General features: G+C 53.9%; 11 protein-coding genes across 12 annotated transcripts; 4 read left to right on the top strand and 7 right to left on the bottom strand.

The window, feature by feature from the left end:
* Positions 1 to 172: 172 nt before the first annotated feature.
* On the bottom strand, positions 173 to 2,124 carry LMH87_008227 (uncharacterized protein; the record flags this gene model as incomplete). Its single annotated transcript, XM_056195946.1, has 4 exons — positions 173 to 761; positions 826 to 1,197; positions 1,246 to 1,962; positions 2,114 to 2,124. The coding sequence occupies 4 exons, from the start codon at positions 2,122 to 2,124 to the stop codon at positions 173 to 175; spliced, it is 1,689 nt and encodes a 562-aa protein (XP_056057320.1).
* Positions 2,125 to 2,523: 399 nt separating this feature from the next.
* Positions 2,524 to 2,999, bottom strand: LMH87_008226 (uncharacterized protein; the record flags this gene model as incomplete). The annotated part of the gene is made up of 2 exons (XM_056195935.1): positions 2,524 to 2,717; positions 2,765 to 2,999. The coding sequence occupies 2 exons, from the start codon at positions 2,997 to 2,999 to the stop codon at positions 2,524 to 2,526; spliced, it is 429 nt and encodes a 142-aa protein (XP_056057319.1).
* Positions 3,000 to 3,573: 574 nt separating this feature from the next.
* On the bottom strand, positions 3,574 to 4,836 carry LMH87_008225 (uncharacterized protein; the record flags this gene model as incomplete). The annotated part of the gene is made up of 2 exons (XM_056195924.1): positions 3,574 to 4,677; positions 4,729 to 4,836. The coding sequence occupies 2 exons, from the start codon at positions 4,834 to 4,836 to the stop codon at positions 3,574 to 3,576; spliced, it is 1,212 nt and encodes a 403-aa protein (XP_056057318.1).
* Positions 4,837 to 6,240: 1,404 nt separating this feature from the next.
* On the bottom strand, positions 6,241 to 9,085 carry LMH87_008224 (uncharacterized protein; the record flags this gene model as incomplete). Its single annotated transcript, XM_056195913.1, has 7 exons — positions 6,241 to 6,803; positions 6,850 to 7,301; positions 7,348 to 8,223; positions 8,267 to 8,394; positions 8,442 to 8,733; positions 8,780 to 8,824; positions 8,871 to 9,085. The coding sequence occupies 7 exons, from the start codon at positions 9,083 to 9,085 to the stop codon at positions 6,241 to 6,243; spliced, it is 2,571 nt and encodes an 856-aa protein (XP_056057317.1).
* A 545-nt stretch (positions 9,086 to 9,630) lies between these two features.
* LMH87_008223 (uncharacterized protein) lies at positions 9,631 to 10,090 on the bottom strand (the record flags this gene model as incomplete). The annotated part of the gene is made up of 3 exons (XM_056195901.1): positions 9,631 to 9,773; positions 9,824 to 9,871; positions 9,928 to 10,090. 3 exons carry the CDS (start codon positions 10,088 to 10,090, stop codon positions 9,631 to 9,633), a joined length of 354 nt encoding a protein of 117 aa, XP_056057316.1.
* Positions 10,091 to 10,791: 701 nt separating this feature from the next.
* LMH87_008222 (uncharacterized protein) lies at positions 10,792 to 12,583 on the top strand (the record flags this gene model as incomplete). The annotated part of the gene is made up of 6 exons (XM_056195889.1): positions 10,792 to 10,951; positions 11,024 to 11,332; positions 11,385 to 11,695; positions 11,744 to 11,849; positions 11,898 to 12,123; positions 12,172 to 12,583. The coding sequence occupies 6 exons, from the start codon at positions 10,792 to 10,794 to the stop codon at positions 12,581 to 12,583; spliced, it is 1,524 nt and encodes a 507-aa protein (XP_056057315.1).
* Positions 12,584 to 13,285: 702 nt separating this feature from the next.
* LMH87_008221 (uncharacterized protein) lies at positions 13,286 to 14,243 on the top strand (the record flags this gene model as incomplete). Its single annotated transcript, XM_056195877.1, has 3 exons — positions 13,286 to 13,677; positions 13,825 to 13,942; positions 14,022 to 14,243. 3 exons carry the CDS (start codon positions 13,286 to 13,288, stop codon positions 14,241 to 14,243), a joined length of 732 nt encoding a protein of 243 aa, XP_056057314.1.
* Positions 14,244 to 14,499: 256 nt separating this feature from the next.
* On the bottom strand, positions 14,500 to 16,095 carry LMH87_008220 (uncharacterized protein; the record flags this gene model as incomplete). Its single annotated transcript, XM_056195865.1, has 8 exons — positions 14,500 to 14,506; positions 14,675 to 14,811; positions 14,861 to 15,005; positions 15,058 to 15,520; positions 15,595 to 15,682; positions 15,744 to 15,854; positions 15,921 to 15,952; positions 16,083 to 16,095. The coding sequence occupies 8 exons, from the start codon at positions 16,093 to 16,095 to the stop codon at positions 14,500 to 14,502; spliced, it is 996 nt and encodes a 331-aa protein (XP_056057313.1).
* A 1,526-nt stretch (positions 16,096 to 17,621) lies between these two features.
* Positions 17,622 to 18,428, bottom strand: LMH87_008219 (uncharacterized protein; the record flags this gene model as incomplete). Its single annotated transcript, XM_056195854.1, has 5 exons — positions 17,622 to 17,793; positions 17,882 to 18,006; positions 18,069 to 18,092; positions 18,158 to 18,252; positions 18,374 to 18,428. The coding sequence occupies 5 exons, from the start codon at positions 18,426 to 18,428 to the stop codon at positions 17,622 to 17,624; spliced, it is 471 nt and encodes a 156-aa protein (XP_056057312.1).
* A 665-nt stretch (positions 18,429 to 19,093) lies between these two features.
* Positions 19,094 to 19,568, top strand: LMH87_008218 (uncharacterized protein; the record flags this gene model as incomplete). The annotated part of the gene is made up of 2 exons (XM_056195843.1): positions 19,094 to 19,468; positions 19,545 to 19,568. 2 exons carry the CDS (start codon positions 19,094 to 19,096, stop codon positions 19,566 to 19,568), a joined length of 399 nt encoding a protein of 132 aa, XP_056057311.1.
* Positions 19,569 to 20,411: 843 nt separating this feature from the next.
* LMH87_008217 (uncharacterized protein) lies at positions 20,412 to 22,766 on the top strand (the record flags this gene model as incomplete). 2 transcript variants are annotated; one of them, XM_056195832.1, is made up of 1 exon in its annotated part: positions 20,412 to 22,766. In XM_056195832.1, one exon carries the CDS (start codon positions 20,412 to 20,414, stop codon positions 22,764 to 22,766), a length of 2,355 nt encoding a protein of 784 aa, XP_056057310.1. The 2 variants fall into 2 exon arrangements, with proteins under 2 accessions (XP_056057310.1, XP_056057309.1); XM_056195831.1 differs by having other exon boundaries at positions 21,660 to 22,766.
* Positions 22,767 to 24,742: the final 1,976 nt, after the last annotated feature.

Below are 24,742 nucleotides of genomic sequence, written 5' to 3'. Positions count from 1 at the left end.
TGCAATGCCGTACCTCGAGAATGGAAGCTGATGGATTTGATTAAATTGCAAGCCACCATGAAACAAACTAATGACGAAAACCTTTTCCCAAAACGCCCCTGCCGCTATATTTCCTCCTGCCGCATGCCGCTGCGACTTTACGTGCGCCTCGGTTGACCGGTCAATCGGGCATCTAAGCTGTCTTCTTCTTCTTCTTGGGCCGCTCCTCGTCGTCACCGTCGTCCATGTCCTCGTCGTCCACATCGCTCTCGCCCGCGTCGCTGCCCGAGCCGGCCTCGCTCTCGTCGCTCGCCTCGGGGTCGCTGATGTCGCTTTCGGTCTCTGCGTGAAAGTCCTCGTCGACGCTCTCCTCGTCCTCATCCGCGGAGCCGCGGTCGGCGGCGGCGCCCTTGACCACCTCGTCCTCGGAGTCGTCCATGGCCTGCTCGCGCAGGGCGGCGGCGAGCAGGTTGGCGTCCTCGTCAATCTCGTTCTTGACGCGCAGGCCTTTGAGCTTGAAAAAGGTCTCGAGCGCCTTTAGGTCCTCACGGTTAATGTTGCTAAATTGCGACGAGCCGGCGCCGCCCTTCATGGCGACGGTAATGTCAAATGTCGACAGCGTGGACACGGCGCCGCCAACGCGCGAAAAGGTAATGGATTGCGTCTGCTCGTAGGCAATGTACGTGGCCGGCTTGGGCACGAACATGAATGCCTTTTCCAGGCAGTACAGGAAGCCTTCGCTGGCCTTGATGGAGCACTTGATGCCGTACTGGCTGCGGTGGCTGCAGGGCGTTAGGGGGTGATGTTGGGATGTCAGGGGAGGATTCTTGATGGGGTGAGACGTACGTGATAAAGTCCTTGGCAGGAGACGAAATCTTCTTGTTGGCGAGACCGCGGAAAATCTTGGCCACGACGTGGTGCAGAGGCTCCTCGTAGTGGGCGTCGAGCTTGTCCTTGTACTTGCTCTCGAGCGTAGCCTCGTCGAGGTTCAGGTCGATTGTGACTTCTTCGTCCTTTTTGAACTGCATGACAACGAAAGGGTATCTCGTTTGACCCTGGCGCAGAGGCGGGTCGAGACCGATACACAGCATGCAGTGCATCTCGTCGGGCTTGGGAAGAACCATGAATTTCTTGATGGCGTCGTATTGGATCTTGTAGTCGTATGTTTTACCGCGGAGTCGAAACGATGCCTCGTACATGTCGATATCGAAACGGCCTCTGCAAGACGTTAGTAGGCATTTCTAGTACAGTATGAGTTGGACGTGCCTGGGCGTAAGATGCAGCACATCCAGAAAGGTGGCAATGGTATCACCAGCCATTTCACCAATCTCTGCCTTTTCCATTAGCGTTTCGTAGAATAGCGTAGCGGCATTCTTCTCCTGCTCTTGCTCCCCGTCACTGCCCTCGCCGTCCTCGCCATCGGCCTCCTTCTTGGTGGTGGTGCCGGGGACGTAGAAGCGCATCTCGACGAGCTGATCCTTGCCGGCCGCGGCCTTTTTACCCTTTCCGTTGGCCGTCGCAGTGTCGTTGCCATCCTGGGGCAGCGACATCTCCACGGCGACTTCATTGCGACCAGCCAGGTTGGTGTTGCCAATCTCGGCATATGGAAGCTCAAACGCCGGCCGGTTCTGGACGTTAAAGGTGATTTCGGCTTTGGAGAACTCGGCCTTGCCCCAGTTCCAGCCGCGCAGGGCGTGCTCCTTGTTCTCGAGGACGGTGCTGTACCAGTTCTTGAAGACCTTGCTGAGGCGATCATAGTCCTCCTGCTGGAAGCCGTCGAGCTGGAGAATGCCCGAATTGCGCTGGAGAATGCGAATTTCGTAGCCCTTGGCGACCTTGCTCCATTGCGCGCTGCTAATGTTGTTGTGATCGAGCGTAAAAGTGTCGCCACCGCCGTTTGGCTTCCAGCCGAAGCCAGTCTCTGCGAATCGGCATCGGCCGCTCTCCTTGGAAAGGTCGAGATAGATGCTGTCAAAGCTCTCACTGCGGAAATAAGTGTCAGAATCCCTGTGCATCTCTGTACATCTCTGTACATCTCTGTACAGCATATTGTTGCCAGAGACGCGCATTATGACGTGAGCTCGTTGAAAAGCAGACGCAACGGTGGCAGATGGCAGACTTTGCGTAGACTCACATGGCAGTCATCTTGGGCGAGTTGTGCTGACTCGAGCCGGTCTTTGTTATTGAAAATTCCTTCTCGCCGCGAGATACGAGGTGAGGCGCAGGAAATGGAAGCTTGGATGCTCGTTGGCAAGTGGAAGCTCTTGAGTGAAGCGAAGCAATTCACAGAGGACTTGGTTGTGTGGAGCAGCAGGCACGTCGGCAGCGCGTGCTTTGGTGCACTTTTAATGGCGACGCGCTCAACCACTCTAACTATTGTGGACCTCGACAGGCACCGCACCAGGCAAGCAGCGGTTCACCATAATCAAAACGCCACGAGGAAAAGATGGACTACATCAATTTTATTGTTTAAATTCATTCTTGATCTGGTAGAATACGAGATCCATGACAATGCAAAACGTCGGGCTGAACCGTGGCTCACCACTATCGCTTACAATCCAAAGTCACAAAGTCGCCGCTAGCCCGATCGCCTTGCTTAATGTTCGTCTGGCAGATGAAATGGTCAAGAGTGCCTGCTACGCCCGCATACGTAATGACTCGAACTTTGAGTGTGACCTCGCCATTGTTGAACATGAACAGGCCGGGTATTCTGACCTGGTTCACGCCCAGTTGCAGAGCTAGGGGTGTCAGTGCATACTACGCTGTGCGGCTGGTCAAAACTTACTCTTCGCGTCCGTCACGGTCAAAATTTGGCCCATTGAATCATCGGGGCTGTTGAGGTTGTTGGCAATTTCACCCCAGATGTACGCCACCTCGCCGCTGCTCATGCCGCTCTGCACATGGACAAAGGCAGCAAACGACTCGCCCTTGCGGACAGCCTTGGGCACCTTGATATCCACAAGAGAGGCCTGGGTCGAGGCCGCGAGCAGAGACGCCTGAAAAATGGTTGAGAAACGCATGGTGTGTAATGTACTGGACGACGATGACGATGCGAAAGTAGATGCAGAAAGCAATAGTGGGCGAAACACGTACTTATATGCTCAATGCATTTACAGCTGCATGCACGATGCTTATGGATGAGCTATTGCTATATGTGGCGGCATTATAAAGAATACGAGATGCTGCATGTCACGACGATTGCACCTGTCTCACCGCCCGTCACTGCCGGCATCAGCTCAACGCTTGTTGGCCAGATCAGGGCAAATTCACATCAAGAGACAAGATTCAGGCGGCCTTTCGGAGGTTAAAACTCCCAGGCCACCATTCTGTGCGGCCAACATGCGGCTGATATGTCGCCGTGTGGTGGCTGTGGTCCGCCTCATGACGCGCGGTACACACTCTTGGAAAGGCCACCCTTGTTCTGCACGTATTGACACTCGGGATGCATCAAGAGACTATATGCGCATACACGTGCACATGCAGCAGATGCGGTTCAGAAGCTTGGAGCCTTGCTGCGTCGAAGGAAGCAACCACTCTTGGACACGAAGCAGGACGAAGAGTGTGAGAATGAACATGTTTATATTTGTGAAATGGCTATTGCTCGTATTGAACCTCGCTCAAGAACGCTACGTCACTGTTGCACGCGCAAGGCGCAGTGGCATCGCCTCCGCCCGTCAGGCACATGCAGTGGTACGTGGCGACCTCTTTCGTCTCGTCTCCGCATCGGCATCGCTTGACCACGTCCACCCCGGCTTCGTCGCGCTCGACAGGACACATGCAGTGCGGCGGCGTAACCGCGCGACGACCGCCGCGCGAGGAATAGTCGCACGCATCAGCAGACGCCGACTCATGCTTCACCTCCATGTCGTAGCCCAGCTCGCGCTTGGCGGCGGCAATGCATTCTGCGTCGGTGCTGTCGCAAACATCCCACGGGTATCCTGTCCAGCCTCGGGAGACGATGCATTGGGTGGCTCGCTTCTGAGTACCACCGCACCAATTGGGGGGGTACCTCTTCTCTGAGGTCCTGGAGACAGGGCAAATCTTACCGCGCTTACGACCGCACCAGTCGGGGGGGAAGACTTCCTTGGGGCTCCGGGAGACGATGCATGGCTTTCCGCGTTTACGCCCACACCAATCCGGAGGAAAGACTTCTTTCGGGCTCCGGACGGAAATGCAGTCTCTCGCTAGGCGCAGGGAACCTCCGCACCAATCGCCGGGGAAGCCTTCGACTGTCTCCTGCCCAGCAGAGGGGGTTCCGCAATGCTCCTCGACTGCATCAACGGCACCACCGCACCAATCGCCAGGGGAAGGACCTTCGGGGTCCCTTGACACGATGCAGTCGATGGCGCGCTTCTGGGCTGCGGTACAAGCCTTTTTGGCCTCCGGCTCGTTTGCGTTGTCTGCACTTCTTTTGGAGGCCGAGCATTCCATGTCCGCCCGCTTCTGAGCGCCACCGCACCAGTCACCGGGAAAGGATTTTCCTACTGCGTCTCTCGAGACAATGCATGCAATGTCGGCGTATTTCTGGGTAACGCCGCAGGAGTTGTCCGAGTAGGTCGTATCCTCGCCATCCTTCCAGCCTCGCGACGCGATGCATTTCGATACCGCATCAGGAAGGACCCGAACGGACTGTTTAGCGTCTTCGCATAGGCAAGAGCTCTTGTTGGAGGAGCACACGCATGATCGGACGTCGAGGTGCTGGCACGAGTCAGTTCATCTGCTAGCGAAGCCCTGCAAGCGCCAACTTACTTCCCCTGCAACCACGGCAGCCGTAGAAATCGCTGTCGCGATGAAAGTGGAAAGCTTCATGATAAATAGTCCTCGTCTACACCAACTAGATCGACGTTGACGGTGCATAGGCTTGGCGAGTTGGATGAGGAAATTGGACCCTACTTCGTCGAGGGAAGGATCATCGCTACTTATACCATGATAGATAGTCCGAGCATCTGAGTCGGGCTGATCTAGAATCCCCAAAACAAGGAGGGGTGCTGGCAGCGCTTACTGTGGGCTACTTTGGCCGCGGCTCGCAGCCTGACTCGAAAATATGCGATCCAATAGGAGACGATCGACATGAAGCTGCGCGCTGAACAGCGAGGACATAACACCATGTTTTCGTTCAGTCTCGCCGTTGAGGCCACGCGATAGCAGTGTTGCGGATACTGCTCCTGCAGGCTACATGATACCATGAGCGACAGGAACCTAGCCTCGCAATACAAGGCTACAGGATTCAGGCGCGCTTTAGCCGTCGCTGAATTTGGAAGGTCTCGAGGCCCCAACCTCTCCACAAGGCGGGCTATTTAGTCGGCAGATCCATCGACGATGCAATGTCCAATTATGTGTAGCGTTTTCAGCCCAGTAAACCGCGGGCCATCTGTAGCCGCCTTGCCGGCGTTGGCTCTTGGGGAATGTTCCGATTCAGTTTCCCTAGTGTTTCCCCGAAGAATGCTGCAGTTCGAGATAGGACATGTCTGGCAGAAAGTGGTAATCTAAACGAGTGCGCCCGGAAGGCTGTCGATGCGGGGCGATTTTGGCCAGTGCTTACCGGCGATGATTTCCGCCTAGCCGTCCAGCAGTGGCGAGTGTGTAGAATCGAAATTATAGGTCGAATACTACACGTGCAACTATGATGAGCGTCCTAGCGTGGTTTCGGAATGAGTCGCTGGCTGAGGTCATTCGTACTGTTGCAGTCCGCCTTGTCATTAGCCAGGGCTGCGCTAGTGTTGCCTACTCACCTTGATTACTTTTACAAAGTTTTTGGTATTAGCATGGCAGAGATGCATGTAGAATTTCCGTCTCGAGGCTGTCTTTCGGAAATGCATAGTCCGAAAGTGAGGGGCAAACGGCTGATGGCAGGGCAAGGCAGTGAACAAATCCCTGGCGGCTGCCAACTGTGTGCTGACAGCTGGCACTTGGTGAACCAAAACGCTGTACGCAATCTCCGAGCTTTATCCGCCATCTTCAATCAACTATGTTTTAGATCTATTTACCGTCTTCTGGTCTGTGAAACGACGATACCAAGCAGTGCGCACACGACTCGAATGCCGTTGAATAGATTGTGCGACACCATCACCAACACATGCGCAAACAAGTGCCATCTACCTCTTATAATTCAGCAAGACGTAGTTTGACGGACCGGCGGAATAAATGGCACGGCTGCCAAAGCTCAACATCAAATGCAACAGTCCGGCAAGAAGCATCTTGAAGTTATTATGCGAATTCGAATCTATTTCCAGCCCCCTCAGATCATCAAATCCGCCCCCCTCATCGAGTGCCTAACCAGAAAAGAGCACCGCTTAATCCAATATTCACCACGAGATGCTGTGCAATATTCCAAGCCATGGCGTACAGATATTTGGGCGAAAATACGGTCCAGATGAACAGGTGGGTGCGCATGGCAGTACATGCCGCCATGACGGACGCGGCCGATATCGTGGCAAAGACAGTCAGAAGCGTGGCGTGCTGCTGAAATACATCGCGCGCACCGGCTCTGTACTTGTCTAGGAGGAGCGTCGTGGTGGCGGACGTCCAGTACAACGGGCCGGCCCAATTGCTGACAAAGGTCAGGATGCCGACGGCGACGACGTTAAAGTCCGCGACGCCGTTGTAAGCGCTGGAGAGGTCGACCGAGGAGATGGCGTTGGAGCCGCCAGCAGCAAAGAAGCTAACGTATTGGAAGAGGATGGACGACGTGGTGATTTCGGCGACTGTCAGTTGTTTGGCGTCGATGGCGCAGTAGATGATGTGCGCAAGGAGGAAGATAGGCACATTGGCAGCGCGGGACTGCGTCATGGCGAAGAGGGTGACGAGTTCGTGCAGCAGACGTGCTGGATACGTCAGCAAAGGAAGATATCACTTGGGCAGCGGACTTACTGGCTGCTTTTGCGTGTCGTCCGCCGGAGACGCCGCGAACAATGGCCAAGGTAAAGAGCAAGCTGAGCACAATAAAAACAACACGGGCGCGCCAAAGCAGCGACTGGCCCTCAAACTTGTCATTCAGCGTCTTTGCAAAGCCCACAACGAGCTCTGGGGCATCAGCGGCGGTAAATGCCAGCTTAAAGGTAAACGCCGAGGAGATGAGGACCGAAGTGATGGACGTGGCGGCAATAAAGGGGATACTCTCGAGGCTAGGCAGCATCCGGGACCATGTGATGCCGTACATGGCGATTATGGCCATCCACAAGGCCGCTGGGTATTGGTGAACAAAGATCTTGATAATGTCGGGCTCACCAGCAAACTTCTGGCCGGTCTGGTTCCAACTTCGTGTGATGCGGATGGCGAAGAGGGCAACGACGTACCGACCGCCAGACGAGAGCTTGCCGGATCTACTTACTGTCAGTAAATGCTAATTTTCGGTTGGGTGCAGCTTACCGTCGAATGGTCTTGGCCCCGAGAAACGCCAGCCAGAGGGTCGCAGCCCAGTACCAGAAATGATGTTCCTCTTCGACGTAGCTGCTTGCAAACATCATTGCGCCATATGAAACGGAAATCAGCACAAGCGGGAATGCAGTTTGAGGCATAAGAACACCCTTCAATGCTGCTGACATCAGGACAGCAGCAATGGCAAGTCCTAGTCCGGCGAAGAGTCGCGACATATCGTAGTTGGAAGCCATGCTGCTCATCAAATCTTGGGCCTTGCGGATCCATCTAGACGTAGACGTAAGCCACTCTTGGTCAATTGTATTCTCAGCGTTGAGAGTCAGTGCGCGCTGAGTAATGAAACGCCAGTCGCAGGCCAGTTCGTTGATATCAGTACGTTCCAGTTGGCAAGGGTCGGTCGAGGAGTCAACGTCGAAAAGTTCAGGCCCAAAGGCCGCCGTGACAATGTTGAGGATCTGTCGGGCATTGCGCAGAAGGATCTGGACCTTGTCTTTCGGGCTCGACCAGAAAGGGAGAAATTCGGGGATGAAAGCGCCGAGATTATTCTTGGAGACGGGGAAGCCGAGAAGGGCGGCGATAGTCGGCACAATGTCAGACTGTTCCACCTCTGAGTAAAAATCAAACCCGTTCTTGGGAAGCGCGGGGGCCTCGTATGTAGATGCGATGCCCTTGAGCTTGGGGGACAGGAAGAGCAGCGCCGGGGACGTCTCGCCAGGCGATGATGCGCCGTGGTTGCCCGCATCGTTCATCCCGTGGTCACCACACACGACCAAAAGGGTCGATTCGAGGTGCTTTTTGGACGCCATGGAGTCATAAATCGTGCGAACTATAGAGTCCATCTCTCGTTGCTTGGGAACCATGTTGGAACTGAAAATTAGCAGAGGCCCGTCGTAGTATTTGCGAGTCTTACCTCCTGGGCCCTGATTTATGACCAATATGATCGAGGCCTAGGTAATGAAGGACCATCAACGACCAATCCTCGTTTTGTAGCTCGCCATTGATGTGGCGAGTCACGTTGTTGTCGACCTCTGTAAAGTCCTTCTAGTTGTCAGCGGATCCTCGACCGAAGCAGAAGCGCAGCTTACAGCAACAAAGAAGCTGGACGTTCCATCGTGGCGGTCGAAAAAGTCTGGGAAGAGCTTCAGCCATGTATCGTCGCCATACATGAGCACCTTTCCCGTCTCTTTTGCCTTGAGCTGAGCCAACCAGGTATCCTGAGCGGCGAGAGCCGAAGACTTGTCACCTTCATCAATATTCAGGATGAGGTCTACAAAAGACGGGATGGAGCCAGTAGTGATTGCTTTTAGTCTAGGCATCGTCACTGTGGGCGAGCGAGCGTACGCGGTGAACGGAATGGCTGCGCCATCGCGAATTAAGCTGTGGCCGTAAGCAGGGTGCCACTCAAGCGATTGGGTTCACTGACCTTTGCGTATATTCAAAGCCGGAGCCTTGAGAGTAGACAAAGTCGCTAGACAATGTCAGAAAAGACCAAAATAGGTTCGAGTGCGCCTTACCTTCGAAGAGCATCAATCACCACAAACACGAGCTTATCAAAGGGCGCTTGAGGGGGCGGTCCCAACTCGAGGACTTCAAACTCGGCCAGGCCGGGAAGAAAGGGCTTGTATGGGAAGAATCCAGTTGCAAATATCAGAATAGATATCGGGATCAAAAGATTGGCGATAGCTAGCGGCAAGGTGAATGACCCTGCTGGGTTGGCTCTAGGGGCCATGGTGGGAATGAGCGACGTGTAAGGAGCGTGAGGACTGAGGCGTGCGGATGATCAAGGAAGGACTATAAATTTGTGCACATTGCAGTAGGCTGTGCAGTATGGTGTGTCTCCCGAGATTCAACCGTTGAGAGGGCAAACACAGCCAACGGCTTTATGTTGTTTGGAGATGTAGAACCAGAAAGCTGTTGTTTTGCGAGGCTGCATCCAGGGATGGGCGTGGCGCTAGCCGGCCTCCACACAGGTTCGCAAAGAACCGATGCTAGACGGGGTACGATGCAATTCACTGCTTTGGCAGGGGAATGTTTGCTGTGCAATCAGATATACAAATGTTCCTCAGTTTCATCACAAGTCAGCAACAGGTTGGTCATTATTCCACTTGCTTGTCGTGGGTATTGTAAATACATTGCGTCTAGTCATAGATGAGGACCGTCATGGAAACATGAAAAGGATGCGCGTTTGTCCGACTTTATGCAGAAAAATAGTAAAAGAAACGGAGAAAACTACTTGAAAATCAAAATCAAATGCCCAACAAACTCCAGTCTGATTTACGCCTTCTTCTTGTTCTTCTTGGCCTTGAGCCTGTCGCTGTACTTGGGGAACACGATGGAGGCCTTTTTCGTCTTTCGCTTGTCGATTCGCTTCCGTCCAATGCGCTTCGATGCTGTGCTCTTCTCGTCGACATCCATGGCTAGAAATTGTTAGTTGTGCTGCTTGTGATGCCTGGATGGCTGAACATACCGGCGTCACCAGCCTCGACAGGTTCCTCTTCGACAACGTCGGCGTCTTCTACTCGCGCACGTTGATTAGTCTCAGCTTGAGAGTCTCTGCATTCTTAAACCTACCTTCCATTTTGGCATCGGACGTCTCGGGCTTGGGCTGCTTGGCCAGCTCCAGCAGCTTGGCCGACAGGCGCTCGGCGCGGGCAGTCTCGGCAGGGCCAAAGACAGAGGCTGCCAGGCGCTGGTTGTTCGCCTTGCGAGTGCTTGAACGCTTGCTCTTGGCCATGATTGTCGATTTCGAATTGATTGACGTGTATGGGGAAATGCAGCCTGGAGCGATCAGGATGGCTTCGAGCGTCTGGCAGAAAAAAACCCTGATAGCAACTTTTACAGAGGGGCAGCCGCTGCGATAAGAAAATAAGTGTGGCGCCAACGGCACTCAGTCACCAAAACTGGGCTGTGGCAATGTGGCTAGGTAAAATTTGCCGCTGCAGTGCGGGCGGCACAGCGACAGTCACTGTGAATCAATTAGTGAGCGCCGCAGCAGATTTCCCACGCCAATGATTCTGACATTTTTGCCCAAGGCTACCATCGTCAAGTCGGCGCGGTGATGTGGGGACGAACTGCTTGCATATTTGTTTCTTCACTTGTTTCGCTTGACCTCTGTATTCTCTGGGGCGCTTTTGCTCGAATCTGAGCTTGCTTCGTTCACTTCCTCCGCACCTCGGAACACGCGCTCTGGAACCCGCCTGAGCGAATCGCATCGACGCCCACCAAAGCCTGCTCCTTCTGCGTCGCCAAAGAAGCCTGGTTTCCGAACCGTGAACGCTCCCTGACGCGTGAACATCTGGCGAAAGCCTTGTCGAATACACCTGCGACACGCAACGGCCCCCATACTGCGAACTCTGCATTCTCAGCCTGGGCTTGCGCCTGTCTGGTGGCAACCAACCGCACTCGCCAGGCGCCTCATCTGCCACGTCCGCGGTCATGGCGTCGCAAACACCAGTGCCGCGGCACGAGATGCTCTCCCTGATCCGCGAGGTCCAGAGCAACCAGCTGTTCAATCGTCAACTGTCGTCCATCTGCCAAGTCAACGGTCTCAAGAGCACCGGTGTCAAGGCGGACCTGCAACGACGCATCATCAACCGTGAGCCTCGCCACCAGGCAGCGCGCCAGAAGCTAGTCCCTGTCCTTTACGACTAACTATTTGATTGCCCAGTCATCCAAGACTCGTCCAGCGACTCTTCTCGCTTCGCCCAAGTGAAGCAGAGCGTAGTCAACGCGTACGCCCAACGAAACGGAGGCGCGCCGACCACGACCACGACCCCGATAAAGTCTCGAACGACCTCTTCTACCGCTCCTAATATACACTTTCCGCTGCCGATGCCGTATGGAAATGGTGCTTCTGGCTTGTCGCAAGGCTTCGGTGCCCCGCGTAATAATATCATGTCCAGCCCAGCCCTGGCCTTCAAGACCAGCCCCTTCTATCGCATAGAAACCGTCATCGGCGACGTTCGTATTTGCGAAGGTTGGTACCTACTGTTGAACGATGTCATGAGGACCCAACTGACAAGTTTCAGCCATGGCTCAACACCGAAATACGATGACATTGCACATTAGCACAAACAACCATCCGGCACTGCAACAATGCCTCGCCGACACGTCGTACAGAGTTTATCTATTCTGCGCGGGCGAAGCAATCGGCGTACAAGATATTTCATTTCCTCACCAATCCGAAATTAGGGTAAACGGAAGCGAGGTCAAGGCCAACTTGCGCGGGTTAAAGAACAAACCAGGGTCTACTAGACCAGTTGACATAACACAAGCATTGCGGCTAAAGCCATCCAACTATATGAACACTGTAGATTTCACATATGCTCTGACGACAAAGGTGAGCAATTTTGGTACATCTTCTGGCTGGCTTCACTAACTGGTATAGAAATTCTACATTTTAGCAAACCTCTGCCAAGTATACACTGTCGCGGAGTTGGCCAAGGGAATCTCCACGAGGCGGCGTATTCCAAAAGATTCGGTGATTGCCGAGCGTAAGTTGTTTGCATCCGCTTCATGCGTCGCGTTCTAATGGCGTGCAGTAAACAAAAAGGCCCAGGATCCCGATGTCGTGGCAACCTCGTCAGTTCTGTCGTTGAAGTGCCCGCTCTCGTACATGAGGCTGGATGTGCCTTGTCGCGGCATGGGCTGCTCTCACATTCAGTGCTTTGACGCGACATCGTATCTGCAGCTCCAAGAGCAAGGTCCGCAATGGCTTTGCCCAATATGCAACAAGCCAACGCCTTATGAGCAACTGGCAGTCGATGAGTATGTGTCCTGTACAAGTACAATCGATGCTTTCACTGACAATACAAGATATGTCCAAGATATTCTAGACAAAACCCCGAAGAGCTTGGAGGGAGTTACCATTGAGCCTAACGGGCGATGGCTCCTCAAGGCTGAAGAGCCAGAGAGCAACAACTTTCCCTCTGAAGCATTTTTCGATGATGACGATGACGACGATGCTATTGAGATATCGGAAATCGGCAATATTCCGGTGCGGCCAGCGGATAAGCTCCCCACGCCCAGCACACCGTCTCGGCAGAATGGAGCAGGCACGAAGCGGCCTGCGCCAACAGTCATTGATCTCACATTATCGTCGGACGACGAGGATGACGAACCCATCCAGCGACCCTACAAACGGCAGAGCACAGTTACGAATGGCTACAGTGGACCGAGTGGTTTGGTTTTCCCAAGCCTTCCTTCGCCGGGTCTCCCGCCATTGTAACCTGTTTCTGCAGAGGCAAAATGTATCATATTCATTCATATTTACGGCGTAGGGGAAGAATACCAAAATCGTTTTTAGTCAGATGACATGAATGAGGACAGGGGCTATGGGAATGGACGGTATTGGTCATGTTGACTTATTTCATTCTATATTGCAGTACTGCAAGTTGTCTTTGTTTTGTTTTTTTCGGCAAACGGCGTTCAAGGGCGAAAGAGGTGGTTGCAGGAGAGGAACAAGATAGATGAACCATTCTAGATGAACCATTCAAGCTGTCTTGATTGAATGCACGATGCCGGTGCTGCGCTTTCGAACAAACTGTACGGATGCTTTCTAATGCGTCTAATCACTCTTTCAATGTTTACTCTTGTTTCGGTTCCAACACAAAACCAGTGCTTGGAAATAGGCAAATTCATGCCTCTGGTAGGCGTGGCACGGGCGGAAGTGTGCCCCGCACTGTACAGTGGGTGTAGCTTGGCCGTGCAGCAGCAGTATGACAGCCAGGCGGCTTGCGGTGCCTGACATCCGATCATTCTACGACTTCATCCACCACAGCTTCCCAATCTCGTATCTATTCGCTTTAGACACGCACAACGACTCTAACAGTGCTTCAATTTCCCGCCCAATTCACTGCTCAGCAATCGAAAGTCCGCTCCGCCTTGTCCCCCTTTCCAACGGCCGCGCGCCGCAGCCCGCTCGCCCACCATGTCTCTCGACCCGGTGATGCCTCCCTACAACGCCTCCGACCCGACGGCCAACTTTCTCAGCTCCTCGTGTCTCGACTTTCTGCTCATCGAGCTCGTGCCGCTCGCGTACCGCGTTACGCAGGAGCGCGACGGCGGCAGCGACACCCCAGTCGCCGGAGAAGAGAAGAAGAACAGCAGCAAGAGGAGCGCCGGGGACGACGACGACGCGCTCCCGGACGTAAACGAGCCCGAGGATACAGAGCAGAGAGTGAGCTCGGCGGGGGCTGTGACGACGTCGGCAGGAAGCGCGAAGGGCAATGGGAGGCGGTTCGACGACGAGGAGGAGCTGGACGCGGTGCACTACCGCTTGGAGACGCTGGGGTACAGAGTCGGCCAGGGTCTCGTGGAAAGGTACGGATGACGCGATATATATTCTCTCTCTACGAAGGCCCCCGTTTCGCCTCGCCTTGGGACTATTGCTGGTTCCTGGGGGACGGGCTGGAGTTGAAGGAAGAAGTGCTTGCCTCAGCCGGAAGCTAACAGTTGCACGCATTTTAGATTCTCTCGCGATCGCCCCCGGCTAAACGACACACTCGACGTGATCAAATTCCTTTGCAAGGATCTCTGGTCATTGGTATTTGGCAAGAATATAGACAATCTCAAGACAAATCACAGGGTATGGAACACTCCTGTGCACGTCGTGTGCATTGAGCAACAAAATGTTGACTGGTTGGGCATGAGCTAACAATAACAAGGGCGTTTACGTACTGACGGACAACGTCTTCCGTCCGTTTTCGCGGATGAGCACCGTGGCGGGCGGCCAGGCGGTGGTGCGGGCACAACCGTTCCTGTGGTTCCCGTGCGGCATCGTCCGGGGAGCCCTGGCCGCGCTCGGCATAAACGCCTCAGTACAGGCAGAAATCAACGAGCTCCCGGGGGCGGTATTTCAGATCAAGACGTTGCCCATCAAAACATAAGATCAGTGTTGCGCAAATCGGGGAATTTTTCATTACCAAGGAGCAAGGCTACAATGCCAAACGGCAATCTATATGACGGACCAGCCTTAACCCACGACGAAAATCTCTATGCAGCCACTTCACTCCGTATCAAGGCCCGCACCGGTATCGGTTCCGCTCGTTGGGTTGTGCCCGTGTTGCTGAAAACGCCACACGGATCCCTGCACTTGGATCATGCTGCTATTGGAAGAAGGCCTGGCAAGACGTAAAACACTTCTTACAGCCTATCAAAGAGAAAGTAAATAATCAGTATTCCTGGCCATATAAATCATTTATTATGTATAGCTTTGCCGCCATCGTGCTTCAAGACAAGCTACTAGCTTCCATCTCGTCCGGGCTCTGTCCGGAAGGCGTAGTGCTCTTACTGGTGATGAAAAGAAGGGCTGAATTACTTTTGGGGAGGGTTGTGGGCAAACTGGACACCCTTGGAAATGTTGCCCTTGAGACCCTCGACGGCCTTTGCCAGCAGGGCCTTTTCCTGCTCGGTGATGCCCTCCAATGGGTTGGTGGCCTTTTCGGCACCGTTGGGCTGTGAATGGTTAGTATGCAATGAAATTAAGTTGGGTCAATCATCTTACGCCGAGCTCAATGGGGACTGAAAAGAAGTCGCAGCCGGTGGCCTTGGCAATGGCTTCACCGCCAGGAACGCCAGGCAGGTAAACGTAGCTGGGCTCGACGAGACCCTTCTCGCCCTTGACGGCTCTCAGGACCTTCTCGGCGAAGCTAGGCGAAGCGGTTAGCAGATTCAGATAGAGTAGCACAGGGTGAGACATACCGGAAACCGGCGTAGGCCATGGAGAGGGTGGCAGAGCCAGCACCGTCCTTGGCCTTGACGACCTCGTCACCACCAAACTGGACGCGGTTGACAAGAGCATCGTACTTGTCGGCGGGGATGTTGACGGAGGGGGTAGCCTTGCTGAAGAGGGGGACAATAGTCTCGCCAGAGTGGCCACCGATGACGGGAATGTTGAGCTTCTGGGGGTGCTTCTCGCCGGTAATCTCGGCAACAAAGGTCTCAGCGCGGACAATGTCGAGGGTGGTGACACCAAAGAGGCGCTGGGGGTTGAAGACACCCTTGGCCTTGAGGACCTCGGCCGAGATGGGGACGGTCGAGTTGACGGGGTTGGAGATGACGAGAATAAAGGCCTTGGGGGCGACCTCGGCGGCAACCTCAATGAGACCCTTGACAATGCCAGCATTGATGTTGAAGAGGTCATCACGGGTCATACCAGGCTTGCCTAAAAGTTGTCAGGGCGACATCCTTGTCGGCCTTTATGGCCTAGTCAAGCACATTGAGTTCAAGTGTACTTACGGGGAATACCAGCGGGGATGACGATAATATCAGCGTCCTTGAAAGCGGCCTTTGCGCCATCGTTGGCGGGAAGGTAGCCAGTGAGCTTCTGTTTGTCGCATGTGATTAGCACAAGCCGGCTATTGCCAGAGCGGGTCGGTTCGGCTTACAGCTGGGGAAGAGATGTGAGAAAGGTCGGCGGCAACACCGGGAGTGTTGACGACATCGTAGAGGGCGAGCTCATCGATGAGAGAGCTGGTCTTGAGGAGGAGAGAAAGAGGCTAGCAAGGCGCGTTAGCATCTCTGTGAGTTCGGGCATACGGGGAGACCGCGGGCTGGAGTCTTACCTGACCAATGCCGCCAGAGGCACCAGCAACAACTGCGCAAACGACAAGTTAGCTTCGGGCAACCACAAAACACCAAAAGCCTTCTCGCCAGCTCTCCAGTCCAGCGTCTGGGCAAAAATGCCGAAGCAAGGCCGATGCGGGGTTTACTCTAGGCGGACTTACCAGCTTTAACCATTGTGAAAGATGAGGGAGCTAAAAGGTGAGGTGGATGATGAAGCGAGCGCCAGAGATATGCTGGAGCTCAAAAAATGTAGGGGATTGGAGGACTCGTCAGGACAAATCCAAATATGATGTGGGATGGAGGAAGAGAGAAGCAAGTCTAGCTGTCAGGGTGGAAGAAGGTTAAGAAACCGAGCCCCGGGGCGATAAGAGCTTGTGAAACCAGGCATAGGCGATTAGGCCAAGCTCGAGGAGGGGTGCGCCCGCGGCCGGAGGGGGAAGGAGGGGCAGCAGTTGCCAGCGCTGTTGCAGGGAGCCTCAGCGGCCAAAGAGGGGCGCCAGCTACCGGGCCGGGGAAGAGGATGACGCTGGCTAAGCCCATCAACCCTGCAAGCTGCCCGCTACAGCGCCGTACCTTATTACCCATGCCTAACACTTGCAGCCCGCCCAGGGTAGTGCTACTGCAGTAAGCAATGAATCAAGGTGCTCCGTTTCCTGTTCTATGCATGTGTCAAAATGCCAAATCGTGCTGCAAAATAGCTTGGCCTTGTAGCGGCGGAGTTGACCGTGAACAGCGCTGCCATCCTGGCTCCCTGCGCGTTTTCGATTCTACGTGGCATACATTTCATTAGAAATTGCCGTTACGTCAAGCATGCACCACACATATGCGACCTTGACTAAAGTCCTAAAACTTTCCGGCATGCTATGCCCCCGTCCCCCGTATTGCTCCGAGTCGCTTCAAGCCTGCCCATGTCGCCGCGCGCCGGCAATGCAAAGCTTGTGATGGGCCCGCGGCTGCATGCCACCAGTCCATGAGACTTCCGAGGTCCCCGCAACGGCGGCGTCTCATTCTCAAGTTCGGGACCAGCCAGCACGGGCTTCCGGATGATTATCGATGAGACTAACTACTATGATTTGGTTTCGCGACTGCCCAATGTCGTCATTGTAATATCCGATGCTGATCGTCGTTGAACGATGAATCGACTTTACTGTAAAAATGGCTCAGCTCGTCTGACCTATAAAACACAAACCAACATATAAGTGCCGCAACCTATACATCTTGGCAGCATAAGCCAAACGTATGATTTGTGGCTACACAAAGCATCGGCTGGATTGAGCGCGCAGCGTTATCTTTTTCTTGCTCATCCTGGAAGCTAATGTTAGCCTCTCTACTAACCCTACGTACCGCAGTCCATCAAAGCAGCCGTCTACACAACATCTACCCAATATCTCACACATTTTTCACACGCTACTTCACACGTTATTTAAAGGTTTGGCCCGGACGGAGCCAAATGTATTCAACTAGAGAAACAGTCATATCAAATGCCAACTCCAGCCAATGACAAAGGGAACCACCTTTGATTCTCCCCATCTACATTGGGTCGGCTCGTGGCTGGCTAGCTGGCAACTCTTGTTTCGCCGTTGCTGTTGCAATCGCCAAGTCTCGCCAAATGCATAAATCCATTCTCCAAGGAATTTTTGTTTTATTTTGTCTCCCCACAACTACCAGCCCATATCGAACTTGCACATTATATGATTCGTTTAAGAGGACTCGGCAGCGTTCTGGGCCTTCTTGCCACGGGGCTTGGCCTCGGGAGCCTCCTTGACGGGGCGCTGGGCGCGGCGGACGGCAGAGACACGCTCGACGGCGTACTGGCGGAGGTCAGAGCGGTAGCCGGTCTTGGTGGTCTGGTTGGCAACAGTCTTGTAGATCCTGGTTTCGAAAGTATGTCAGCACGGTTTTGCTCAATGTCGCCAGCGCGACGTCGCTGTTCATATATCCCAATCACGTCGGCACTCACTTGCGGGTAGACTTGGCGCCAGAGATGTTGGTCTTGGAAAACGCCTTGGCAGGCTTGGTAGAGTTCTTGATGGTCTTGCTCAGGATGGTAAGACCGCCCTTCTCGCCGGGGATGACACCGATGGCCTAGAGAACCGCAGTTTAGTATACCGTGCGTGCTTTCAAGTCGTGTACGTATATCGCAGTACCTTGTCGTTGACGAAACCAGCGTGCTGCAAGCCAGAGTTAGCCAAAATCCCGTCGCAAGTTTGGAATACTGATAATCGGGAGTGCGAACCTTGCGGGTGTTCTTGTTGGTCAGGTTGAGAGGGTCAGAGGAGAACTGAGCACCACCATTGCGACGGCTCTTGGAGAGGAAGCAGTGGTTGTCACCTGCGAAAGGTCAATGTTTAGCCTCCAAACACTCGGTCTGTCGTTTCCGTCGAAATGTTCGTTCGCAAGTTCGGCGCCGCCAGATAGAACCGCTCGTTCGAGGAATGGGATAAAAACGTACGGACAATAGCCCAGATAATGTCCGAGGACACGTTGTTAAGCGCAGGGGCAGACATTTTGGCTGAATTGACGAATTAGACGATTATCAAACGAAAGCTATCGAGAAGTCGAGGCCAAAGAAGGGATTCGTCGCCTCAGCAAAACATCAAGCCCCAATGTGTGGGCTCGCTTAAGCACCTAGTTGCGGTTAGCGCCCTTTGTCTGGCCTGGCGGGCTGCCACTCGACAGATGCATACAGCGATACCGGCTTAACGGGGTGCGTCCCACATCTGGCTGTCGGCGCTCCACACCGGCGAAAGCGGTGCGTCGAGTGACAAGGCGCAGCAGCGCACGTCAGAAACGGTTTGAGACAGCAGCCCGAGGCCTCCTTGTCTGGCCGCACTTGGAAAAGCACTTCAACACCACGCATCGACGCGGTGTCATTCTGCGCAACAAAGCGCAGCTGTCGAGACTCTACTGCTGCAGACAAAGCAGTTCTGCCTGCCATGCTTTGCGCGCAATAAACGCGTTGAACGAATCACTGCCCTCTACCAGGACTGCTTCCGAGCTTCCCGCATCGCATCGATTTCAACAACCGTCGCAATCTTTCCTACCTGCCTCGAATTCTCATCGCACTGCGCTTCGATCTTTACCGACATTCTCTCATCGTTTCTTTGCTTTGCTTAAATCATAATATCGCGATCCACGTCGAGAGCTCGCATATTCGCGACCCGCCTCAGCCATGTTCCTCCTCTTCAGCATCTCTCTCTTCTTCATCGTCACCGCTACCGCCCTATTTTTCACGCGATCATATTGGCTTCAATACCTGCCCGACGTCAGCATCCGCCTACCCTCGGCCGACTACCTCTACGCCCGGCTGCCGTCGACCTTTGCGGGCGACATCGAGGCTGGCCTTTCGAGCAGTACCTTTGATCTCGGCAGCAATGTGGAGGCGGGCGACAGTCGCGCGGGATTGGATGATGCCAGCAAGAGGGAGATTCTCAAGATTATGAAGACGCGCCGGATGAACTTTGACAAGGCCCGAAAGGTCTACATGGAGAATCGGTTCAAGGCCAATGGTATTGGTCCCGACGGACGTCCGAGAGATCCGAAATTTGTCAGTTTCTCTTGAGCTTTATTGGCATGAGACATGGATGCATGTGTCTCGCTGTATTAAACCGGTGTTGTTACAGAGCTCTGGTCTGCCTAATTCTTGATCGTTTCGCTGGCCGTTTCGTTTTTTATTCACATAGCACGCTGTCGCTTTATTTTTCTTCTTCTGTATTGAGGCGTTTGGTAAATGTAATTTTAGATGATCAGTCTAGCTGGAATATATGGACAATAAAATAATAGTCTGGCCCCTTCGCCTGCTGGCGCAGTCCGGGAGTCACGCTGACTGTTGTGGTCTGCTAAACTGATTGGCAGGATGGCAGTGGAATGAGTCGAGACTACATAGGTCATTACCCGCCATGCACGAGAAATAGCACACTATAGTTCAAATACAACTTGTTACTGCGGCAGTACTACAGATCCTGGGATTTCCAATGTTCCAGTGATACACCACGCTGGTCAAAGTATTTGGACACCTGTGCTAACGTGTCCTCTGTTGAAACAATCCGGCTCGACATGTAAGGGCGTATTAGCACGATTAGTATGCTTCAAATGACAATTTGATTGTGCCAGTAATACATGGCCTTGTCAAAATGTAATGCGGCGTCTGCAGAATGCACGCCGTTGTGAGGGTCCTACGCTAACAGGGACTTCTGGAAACGAGTTTTGCCCACCGAAAATGCCCCGCCAACTCGATGGCGGGACAGAAAAAAAGTTGCGCCGCCCGCTGGACCCCTCTCGACGACACGAGCAATTCAACGAGGGCTGCCCTTTCAATCTGCTGTCGCTGGTCGATTAGACTTGCGTAACTAGCGTCCCTGATTTCATATACCGTTTGAAATTTCAGCCTTGCGGTGCCGAGGTTTTCGCTGTCGAGCCATTCCGACGCACCCTGCGACTACAACGATAAACGGCGCAAGCGAACCGACACCCGATTATACAATTTCGTCATGTCGAATCTTCGCATTCTCCTCATCGGCAACGGTGGCCGCGAGCACGCACTCGCCTGGAAGCTTAGCCAGTCTCCCCGTGTCGAGTCCATCTTTGCTGTTCCCGGCAATGGTGGTACCGCTGCGTGCCCCAAAGTCTCCAACGTGACCTCTGTCTCTGCCGACGACTTCCCTGCCCTGGTCGAGTTTGCTCAGTCCAATGGCGTCAACCTTGTTGTTCCCGGACCTGAGGCTCCTCTGGTGGACGGCATCGAGGGCTTCTTCCGCGCCGCTGGCATTCCCTGCTTTGGTCCCTCCAAGGAAGCGGCTCGTCTCGAGGGCAGCAAGACCTACTCCAAGGACTTTATGAAAAAGTACAACGTCCCTACTGCTGCCTATGAGAACTTTTCCGACTTTGACAAGGCCGTCTCTTACATTGACTCCATCAACCACGATGTTGTCATCAAGGCTACCGGTCTCGCTGCCGGCAAGGGTGTCATTATGCCTCAAACCAAGGACGAGGCCAAGGCCGCTCTCAAGCAGATCATGGTCGACAAGGAGTTCGGCTCTGCCGGTAGCGAGGTTGTCATTGAGGAGCTCCTGCTTGGGGATGAGCTTAGCGTCCTCACCTTTTGCGACGGCTACTCTATCCGTTCGCTGCCTCTCGCGCAAGACCACAAGCGCATCTTCGACGGCGATCAGGGCCCCAATACGGGCGGCATGGGTTGCTATGCCCCCACCAACATTGCCACCAAGGAGCTCGTCGCGCGTATTGACCAGGAGATTCTCGAGCCCACGATCCTCGGTATGCGCCGTGAGAAGCAGCCCTTCCGCGGTGTTCTCTTCACCGGCCTGATGATCACGGCCGCTGGGCCCAAGGTCCTCGAGTACAATGTCCGATTCGGCGACCCAGAGACCCAGACGGTCCTACCTCTGCTCTCTGACGAGACTGATCTTGCCGAGATTATGCTTGCCTGCACGGGAGGCTACTTGGACAACTGCCACCTTACCATTCAGGACAAGTTCAGCGCCACCGTCGTGCTCGCTGCTGGAGGTTACCCTGGATCATACGCCAAGGGCACTCCCATGACCGTTGCTGAGCCTCCTGCCGGCAGCACCATTTTCCACGCTGGCACCAAGCTCGATGGCCAGCAGCTCCAGACCTCTGGAGGCCGTGTCATTGCCATCAACTCCATTGGCGACTCTCTTCGCAGTGCTGTTGACGCTTCCTACGCCGCTCTGGCCGCCAATATCATCCAATTCGAGGGCATGTTCTTCCGCAAGGACATTGCTCACCGGGCTTTCCGTGCTGCCAACAAAGAGTCGATGACATATGCGCAGGCTGGTGTTGATATCCAGGCCGGCAACGATTTCGTCGAAAAGATCAAAAAGGCAGTTGCCAGCACCAAGCGCGCTGGCGCTGATGCTGAAATCGGAGGATTCGGCGGCGAAGTTGATTTGTCTGCAGCTGGCTACCCCAACGCTCCTGTTATTGTCGGCGCCATCGATGGTGTTGGTACCAAGCTGATGATTGCCCAGAACATGAAGAAGCACGACACGGTCGGCATTGACCTGGTCGCCATGAACGTCAACGATCTTATTGTTCAGGGTGCTACACCTCTCATGTTCCTGGACTACTATGGCTGCAGCAAGCTGGATCTTGCCTCGGCCGCCGCTTTCGTCGAGGGTGTGGCGGACGGCTGCAGACAGGCTGGCTGTGCTCTGGTCGGTGGCGAGACTGCCGAGATGCCTGGCATGTATCAGGGCGAAGACTATGATGCTGCCGGCTGTGCTGTCGGTGCCGTCACTGAAGACGCCCGACTTCCCAAGCTGGCGACTATGGTGGAAGGAGACATTCTCCTGGGTCTCGGCTCAAACGGTGTTCACTCGAATGGATTCTCCCTTGTGCGCCGTATTGTCCAGAGTGCTGGCCTCGGCTACATCGATGCGGCTCCATGGGACCAGAGCAAGACTATTGGCGAGTCTCTGCTGACACCTACTCGCATCTACGTCAAGGCTCTGCTGCCGGTTCTCAAGGACATCAAGGGTCTGGCTCACATTACTGGCGGCGGCCTTCTCGAGAACGTCCCTCGCATGCTCCCCGAGTCGCTCACTGCCGAAATCAACTTTGGCTCGTGGCAGATGTCCCCCGTTTTCCAGTGGCTCAAGGCCGCCGGCAATGTCGCTCCCGTGGAGATGTGCCGCACTTTCAACAGCGGCATCGGCATGGTGATTGCTGTGGATGCTGGCAAGGCCACTGCTGTAGCCTCTGCCCTTGGCGATGCTGGCGAGTCCGTCTTCACTCTCGGTCGCCTGATTAAGCGTACAGAGGGCCAGGCTGGTTGTGTTATCCAGAATCTGGAGCGCTGGCAATAGGCTGACTGCTGGTTTGCTTAAAGTCTGCTGACCGGCGGCAACGATTATATATTCCCTTTGTTTCGGTTAAAAGTAAAGATTCTCGGTCAAAGGTCTTTTTATGATTTGCAATTTGGACATGATGAAAGAACAAAAAACAGTTGGACTTGCGATGGTCTTTTGGTTCTAGAATAGATGTGCTGCAGAACGGCACTAATGCATACTATACAACTTTGAACGGATTTCGCATGCTTTCTCAAGCACAGCAAGACTATGGATATTTTAAATGAGGAAATGGTCAAACAGCCGCTCTTCTCTGGCCGTTTTTACATTGCGGCCTTGCGGGGTTTTGCTTCGATGCGCAGCTGACAATAGCCGGTCTGCTGCTCGCACCGTTGGGCGTCTAGACTGCTTGTATACGTCACAAGCTGACCGTTATAAAGTATTGCAGGCTGCGCTCGTCTGAGGAAACAACTGTATTAGTGTGACAGTGTAGATATACACCCTAACTAGCTAGGGAGAAGAGTGCAGTGGTAGCCGAAAACCGCGAGCTTCTTTTGTGTGGGGTGCAGCTTTGCAGGGAACTTGCTTCGGACCATGTACGGCTTGTCCTGCGCCACTCGAGCCCGGCAAGGGTTAGCAAAAAAAGACACCAGTAGTTGTTGATGGAAGAAGAGAAATGAAGAAAATCAGGCAAGCTAGGGAGAACAAGAAGAGGGGGGAGAGTAAGAGAAAATAACAAGATGGAAAATAATTATTAGAAAGAGTAAAAATATTAGAAGACAGTAAAATATAAAAAGAAGTAGCAAGCCACTATCCGTGCTTCCACGTCCTGCCTAGAGCGGCCTCTTTTTTTGTCACCCACTTGCCTGGTACTGGTACTCTGCGGAATGACGGCCACAATGCACGCCGCACTGGTATTTACCCGAAATGCATGCGCTTTGCAGGGTGTGCAGGCAATTGAGGCGGTACGCAGGGCTTGCGGCTGAGGACTTGCTTCTGGGGCCAGCAAAAGGCAGGCGTGCAGCGAAACAATGAAGGCTCCGAACACCGCAATATGTATATTCAACCTGATAGGTTGATAGCCATAGGCTGATAGTTGATAGGTCAGTAGTGTCTGATGCGACATAGACTCAGCATAGAATAGTAAGACAGGGATCAGAGCACATATGCTACTGTTGAGACTGGAAGCTCGCGGATGTGCGCAGGGTTGGACATATGACATGTTGCCTGCAGACCAGTCCCGTCTTGCAGCATCGTAGCTCCATGACAGCGACGAAAGCGCTTGGATAGGTACAATCAGCGACTACTCGGCTACCATGAATGAAGCTGCTGGATCGTCCGTGCTGGAGGCTGCTAGGAAAGGCCTCCGTTTCCAGACGCTACGTGGCACAGACCGGAGCCCCGGTTTGCTTGCTCGGCGAAATAGAGCGTTCGGGCAGATTTGGGATGCACCAGTGTGCACTAGTTCGGCAGGATGCAGAAAGAAAGCAAGCAAGCGATGCTGTGCCGTATTGCGTCGTCTTGTTCCTTTTGGTTGCCCTCGAAAAGATGGAAGTGAGCTAGAAAAAGGAAAGGCAGCGACGTGTTGGACAGGGTGGGTCAGGGTCGGAGGGCTAGTGGCATCCGAAGCAACTCTGCACGCCCCTACGACGAATTCTTATGCCGCTGGAGTATTTTGTCGTCTGTTGCAGCTTTCTATTTTGAAGCAACGTTTTATGTCGAAGCAACGTTTTATGGGGAATTGAGCGAGACAAAACTGCGAATAAAAGGTCGCGCCACTGCTGCAGATCATTTGCTCCGGTCAAAAGGATACGGCACCTGTCGACTCTGGCTTACTGGCACTGGTGTTGCCTCCTGTGACGTCTAAGCAGTTAGCGCATTTGCGGCTGCCGGGGCACGGAATGGTAGGGGTGTCTGTCCCTGGGCCAAGCAGGGTGCATCTTGCAACCCAAACTCGCGGCCCCCACCAGCCGCCACGCACCACGCAATAAACA

This window comes from Akanthomyces muscarius (genome assembly GCF_028009165.1).
Source record: "Akanthomyces muscarius strain Ve6 chromosome Unknown contig_16, whole genome shotgun sequence".
NCBI lineage: Eukaryota > Fungi > Ascomycota > Sordariomycetes > Hypocreales > Cordycipitaceae > Akanthomyces > Akanthomyces muscarius.
This window is presented reverse-complemented; position numbering and strand designations above follow the sequence as displayed.